Below are 6,381 nucleotides of genomic sequence, written 5' to 3'. Positions count from 1 at the left end.
TATATATATATATTTATATTTATTAATTATCAACTATATATATATATTTTCTCTGTCAAACAATTCAGATCTTACAAAAAAACAGCCTGTTGTTTCTTGTACACATGTGGAAAACGAAATTATTTAGAACATGTTTATTCTCTCCAGACAAAAAAACATTGACATTTGGCTTGTTTTTTTCAGTTTATTAAAAAGATTCAGTCCACAGTAGTTCAGATTTTGGCACCAACAATATAAAAACAAGTTAATTAAAAAATAAAGTGTACACCCCAAAAAAGCATTAAGCAAATGCCTGAATAAAAGGGATAAATAAAAGAAATGAATTAAAAAATAAACTAAAAATACAAACATGAATGTAATTGAAATGCATTTCACTTGGAAATAGTAAGAAATCCTCCAATAGACCTATATTTGTGTTGTTGTTGAAATAACAGTTTCACTTTTGGCCAGTCAGCTTTTGCTTTATAGATTTCTTAGGTGCTATACCTTATCTACTTTTAAAATATCCACACTACAGATGACAGAATCACATCTACATGTTGACTTCAAGAGCCTATACCGGAATAATAGCAAGGCAACGTTTTGTAATACCAACTCAAAAGTAACAGTGCTTATCTTTTTGAAGGAAAATGTGTTGTTTTGATTTTCTTGTAATCTAAAGAGAACTCGTAGTGACCCGTTGCTCTGCAGACAGGACACTTGCAGTATTGTACAGCTTTTACCACTTTAATCTCCTTCATTCCAAAGAATGTTGATTCAAGTTAATAAAAATTGTCTAATCAAAATCTGACTTTAACCGTCATATCTATCTAGGGAAGTCAAGCTGAGACAGGAAAACTGTAAAAATACTGTATGGATATAGAGTTTGTTTGCAATAATCTCACTCTGCTGATTTGGAAATGTCTAATGAGCCAAAAGATGTTTTGTACCATTATCTAAATATTTTCTGAATATGAATTAGTCACAGTGAGACTCAAAATAATGGGGAATGTAACACACGTGTTATCATCAGGGAACATAATTATATAAAATCAGACACATTTGGTGTGTTTTGTCTTGGTCATGGAATGTTTTAAAATGTTTTTGAAATACTCTTGAAAAGTCCCAACAGTAAAAATACACAACAAATACACTGCATCTGGTATGTGTGAGTGTGTCCCCAGTTTGTTTGGGGGTAGGCAGGTTTGAGGTGATAAAGCAGCAGGATTTGTGCTCTAGATTGATGTAAAAAAAAAAAAAAAAAATCCTTGGATGAAGAAATCCTTTTTTTCCTCACGAAGAAGAAAAAAGGATCACAACCAACGTGAAAAGTCGAACAGATCTTTGAAAAGGCACAGAGGTTGGTGTAGCAAAGTCTTGTTAAGGCACTTAAATTTGGTGAGGGGAAACCTTTAAAAGGCAAAGATCTGATGGAAATGTCTTCTTCGAATGAAAACAGGAGGAGGCTTCCTTCTTGAAGTGGTATCAACGCTGTAAGGGGTCTCACTTCTTCATCCTCCTTCACTCATATTCCCCTCTTCTCTACTCTAAGGGGCTCTGAGCGTCTGCAAGCAGCTCCGGCCTCAAACATTCAATCGGACATTGGATGTTCTGGAGAGCAGAGAAGGGCAGGGCAAGAAGAGAAGGAAAGAGAGAAGAGATGTTGTGATTTATTAGTTTTGACTGGATTTAAAGAAACATCTTCTAAATCAATCATTCCCAAAGACGGGGTCACCAAATAACTTAACAGAGTTTCTTTCATGGTCTTTTATTCAACATTTATGTCTGCAGTATACCTTTGAGCCACATGAGGGAGCATGAATGTTAATATTGTAGATATTTGTAATGTACTTGTAGCATTGAATATAATAAGAAAGCATACATTCCGTTTGTTTTACTGATGAGAGGAAATGACAAGTCTAATAATACCTGTTAACTCTGCCTAAGTGCATTAATTTGGTCATATTTATAACATTTAACACGTTTATATGTTTTCAATAACATGCATGAAAATAAGTTTGTGAAATGGCTGGTTTAACTTTTCAAGATAATGTAAGCAAATGCGGAAATGGCAGTAAAAATGGTTCATGGAACATTCATTTACACACAAATTAGCTCGTCTCACAATTTTTTCAAAAGTGTCTCCAGAAAAACGGTCTGGGAAGCACTGCTGTAAATAAATAAAAAATGACAGATCACCAAAACTCTGCTGAATTTAATACTTAATGCTTTTGTAACAGGTTTACTTGAAAATCAGTGGAGATAAATGAAACAAAGTCCTATCCTTAATTAAAGTTGAAAGTTCTTGAATTATACTGTATCTACAGTGTGTTAATATTTGTGGCTAAATTGTAATATTAATTTATTGTTTTTTATTTTAGAGCAGATTATTAGTCGGTAAACTTATAGTGAGACACTGACCAGTTTGCGTAGAGCATTTTCTCTGTAACGGTCGAAGACATCTGTATGGACGGGTTGAAGGAGGTCAGCGTCCACATCAGTCGGTCCTCCCGGCCTTCTGCAGTTCTCACAACGCCAGCCCTGAAGAGGTGGAGGGAGAGGATGATGCACGCGCATTAACACAGTCTGATCACAAGGACTCCATAATGCAGTTCTGATGGTAGTACACATTCCCCATGAAGCAGCAGTGAATAGGTTTGAGTGCACACACACACAGTGTTACACACCTGTTGTCCTCCATAGCAGGTACAGGTACAGATGGCGCCCAGGTATTCCTTCTGCCACTGGTTTCCCACCTGGTACATTTTCCCATCGTCATAACATGTTGACTCATCTGGAGGGGGTGAGTTACATATTAAAGATTAGAAAAAAATCGAATTTTGTATTTCCTTAATGCGTTCTCCATTCATTTCATAACAGACATGAATGTGAAGTGAATATCCTTCAGAAAGGATTGAAAGGATTGAAAGAAGAAATATACTAAACAAACATGTCCTGGAACACAAAAAAACAAGCCTGACATTACGGGGAGTTTAGGTTCACTTGTGTGTGTTCACCAGTCTATACTTACGGGGTTCACATTTGAATTCTCCCTTGCCATTGCCCATGCAGGTGCAGCTCATCATGTGACCGTTCTCAGCCTGGCGATCCCACTTCTCGCCAATGCGGTAGTTATTATTGTTGTCATGACACCACTCTGAAGGAGCGCAAAGAAGTAGCGAGCGAGCCACAACAAAGGTAGCAAGGTAGTGAGAAGAGAAAAGCAAGAGGACAGCATGGAGAAGGTGGAAGATTGCATTGAAATGGCAAAGATGGGAAAGAGCAAAGAGTGAGTGAAGTGGATATGTGAGAGAAGATCATTTGACAACATTTCCAAAAGTCAAACTTTTTCTCTTCACACTGCGGACAAAGATTCACAGAAACAGATTTTCAAATTTACAATCTCTGTAAAACAAGCATAAAACACAATCTCCAAAATACATTTGTACTTCAAACAACACGTGATCACATCCTTGAAATTTGACAGAGCCCCAGTGAGTTTTACTGGTTCCCAGTTGAATACATACATTGTCCCAGTGGGGACACACATACGCATAGACATACAGACAGCGAAATGGCAATGCACTTATGGCGAATGGATGGTGATCTCAGTTTCTGTATTGTCGTGTTAGCTCTATGGACAATACAAAAAACTGACGCTGGCCAGTTAGCTTAGCTTAGGTCTGTGAGGTTTTCACAGTTTACAGAGTCAGAGCAGGGAGACCAACATGGGCAGACTACAGACAGACTCATACATAGTAAAGAAATGATCCTCTTTATGATGAATTCATAAAATAACTTGCAGTAAATGATCTAGTTACACTGCTAAGGCTGCCCATGCCATCATTTCATTACTGTGTTGCCGCACATAGAACTGTAAAATTCTATGTCTTTCCAACTGCAGCTCAGGAATTTATAAAGTACATAATGTAAAATGTATTCATTGTTTTGTGTAGCACATAACTCCAACAAGTCTGTTCAGTTTTTATCTATGATACATTGATTTTGTCTTATAAATTCCTCTTGAGTAAATCACATAGAATTATTTGATGTATAATTCCATGGTGTGTTTGCAAAGCATGCTGGGATGGGGTTATTAAGCCACTCACTGGATGAATCACATCTAAAATGGCCGCTGCCCAACCCAAGGCAGCGGCACCACAGCTTGAAGCCCGTCTCAGACATGCGCTCCCACTCTGAGCCCACCTCGTGGTACGTCTGTGTGAATGTGTCATAACACACTTCCCGGTTGGTGGAAATGGGAATGTCACCTGGAACTAAGGGATGGATACAAAAATATGTTTAAAATTGAACCAACTGATTGGTTTACCTTGACAAAGACAGATGATACACACAATATGCTCCATCATTTGATTTTAACGTCACATTTATAAAAGCTGTTTATATTAAAACGTTGTTATTAAAGTGTGTCGAAACAATTACTATTCATAGTGAGATTTTATACAATTAATTCATCTTTGTGTATACATGTGGTACATAGGAATGCATATTAAACTTATTCAACTTTACTGTACCAGCATTGCCAACGGTTACGACTTCCTCCAAAACCTTCTCTTTAACCCCGCCCCTCATGGCCTCTACCACGACGTTATAGGAAGCTCCGGATGTCAAACCAACCAGTGTAGCACTGTTGGAGGTGCCAGGAAGACGCATCTATATGGAGGAAGAGAAAGTGGTTCTTACACCTCCAGCAATAGATATATGTGTGTGTGAGAGACTATGTGTGTGTGTGTGTGTGTATATACCTGGAAGCCTCTTTCCTCCAGGTGTGTAATAGGATTACAGGACACCTCATACTCTGAAGTATGAGGAACCCCAGACCAGGAGATGGTTGTGATTGTCTGTGCTTCTTGGGGCAACTCGGTTTCATTGTCAGGGAAACCAAAAGCAAAACCTGGCAGGGGACCGTCACTCACCTACAGGATCAAACGTACAGTACGGAGATATTGTTAGGTCATAAAACCACCAAAAATGTCACATATACACTTTTATGATGGACATCGATTGACAGCTAATGCATTAGTAACTTCTGTTTAAGTTCTATATTTCTTTATAAGAATAGTTTGAAGCTATGCGTTACAGAACAGTGAGATCAGATCCGATGAGACTTTATGATTCACACCACAGTTTCGTGTGGCCAGTTATTTGTTATCAGCCACAATCCCAAACTCTAGATAATGTAAATCTAAATAATAGTGGATTAATACCACATTTTCACATTAAAATAATATCATGAGGTACATCAGATTTACAGATAATTTAAGTCTTACACACCCTGACCAAGGGTACTCTGTTTCCATCAGGGCCTGCTACAGGAATATAGATCAGAGGTTCTCTGAGAGTCGGTCTCTGGCCTTCTTTGGGTCCACTGAAGGGGCCATGAAGTCCGTTGTTAGGGCCGAGGTTCTGGAATTCAGTATAGATGTGCTGGCCCTGCTGGCCTGGTTGGTTCTGGCCACTAGTACCAGACAAGTGAACATGGTTGGTGTCAAAACTGCACACAGAAAAAAAAAAAAGAGAGGATTGAGGAAGGAATAACAACAGGAGATGTGAGTTGGAACATGAATGAACAAAAATAAGAAAGTTTAACTGCACAGATATGTAAGGTGTTTTTGGTCTTGCATTTTTGTTCTGAATCAATCATTTCATTACGATTATGCTGGTTCTTACATCTTGTCATTGAAGGACTCTGGGACATCCAGGATGTCAGTGGTGGGTCGGTGAGGAACAGGAAGCTGTGGCAGCTCGGGGACCAATAACAGATGATCTGGAGCTGGCTCTGTTGGACAAGAGACATATGTATGCTAGCTGTTATAAGCAAGCAGGGCAAAGCACATGTACAGATCCACCAGCTGAACTATTAGCAGGTGAACACACACACTCGTTGTGTTTCCACTGGGCTACTGGGGGAACTTTTAATAGTTATAAAATCATTTTCAATAGGATAACCAAAATAAAGATTTTGAGGGTGAAAATGCATCTAATGGATCCATACAAGCCCAGACATCTCATGCATTTGATTCCAGTGGTTACAGTCGGGACTTGGTTGTGTAGTTTATACGGCCTTTTTAGGTGGATATAATTAAATGTTGTTGTTGAATAATGTTTACTGGCTATATGGTAATGTTATTATGAAACATAGATTTGCGGTTTGACAGCCTTTCAGTTGCAGTTGCAGCCCATTTTGACAACTGACCTTTTCCCATCTTATCATCAGTGTTTAGTGTGGAAGAATATAAATGACAATCAATGTCAAGGGCTATAATGCTGTAATTCTACATTAGCAGCAGTTAGACATGAAAGCCAGTAGAGGGCAGCAGTGCATAGTGCTCAAACATACGTATATCAATAGCAAATGATGGCAATTGTAACTTATTACCT

At 38.3% G+C, this 6,381-nt stretch overlaps 1 protein-coding gene across 1 annotated transcript in view; it reads right to left on the bottom strand.

Moving 5' to 3' along the window:
* Nucleotides 1-170: 170 nt before the first annotated feature.
* The window catches only part of fn1a (fibronectin 1a), a 30,047-nt gene continuing 23,836 nt past the window's right edge, over nucleotides 171-6,381 (bottom strand). Inside the window, exons 41-49 of the mRNA XM_031858350.1 lie at nucleotides 5,671-5,779; nucleotides 5,275-5,494; nucleotides 4,746-4,916; nucleotides 4,515-4,653; nucleotides 4,089-4,256; nucleotides 3,011-3,136; nucleotides 2,667-2,773; nucleotides 2,401-2,520; nucleotides 171-1,590 (exon numbers count right to left, since the gene is read on the bottom strand). Of these exons, the coding sequence (XP_031714210.1) occupies nucleotides 1,522-1,590; nucleotides 2,401-2,520; nucleotides 2,667-2,773; nucleotides 3,011-3,136; nucleotides 4,089-4,256; nucleotides 4,515-4,653; nucleotides 4,746-4,916; nucleotides 5,275-5,494; nucleotides 5,671-5,779 (1,229 nt within the window). The 3' untranslated portion in view covers nucleotides 171-1,521. The remainder of the gene's footprint in view (nucleotides 1,591-2,400; nucleotides 2,521-2,666; nucleotides 2,774-3,010; nucleotides 3,137-4,088; nucleotides 4,257-4,514; nucleotides 4,654-4,745; nucleotides 4,917-5,274; nucleotides 5,495-5,670; nucleotides 5,780-6,381) is intronic.

This window comes from Anarrhichthys ocellatus, unplaced genomic scaffold, assembly GCF_004355925.1.
Source record: "Anarrhichthys ocellatus isolate YVR2014 unplaced genomic scaffold, GSC_Weel_1.0 scaffold20, whole genome shotgun sequence".
Classification (NCBI taxonomy): domain Eukaryota; kingdom Metazoa; phylum Chordata; class Actinopteri; order Perciformes; family Anarhichadidae; genus Anarrhichthys; species Anarrhichthys ocellatus.
The sequence above is the reverse complement of the archived record's forward strand: the minus strand, read 5'-3'. Positions and strand labels throughout refer to the sequence as shown.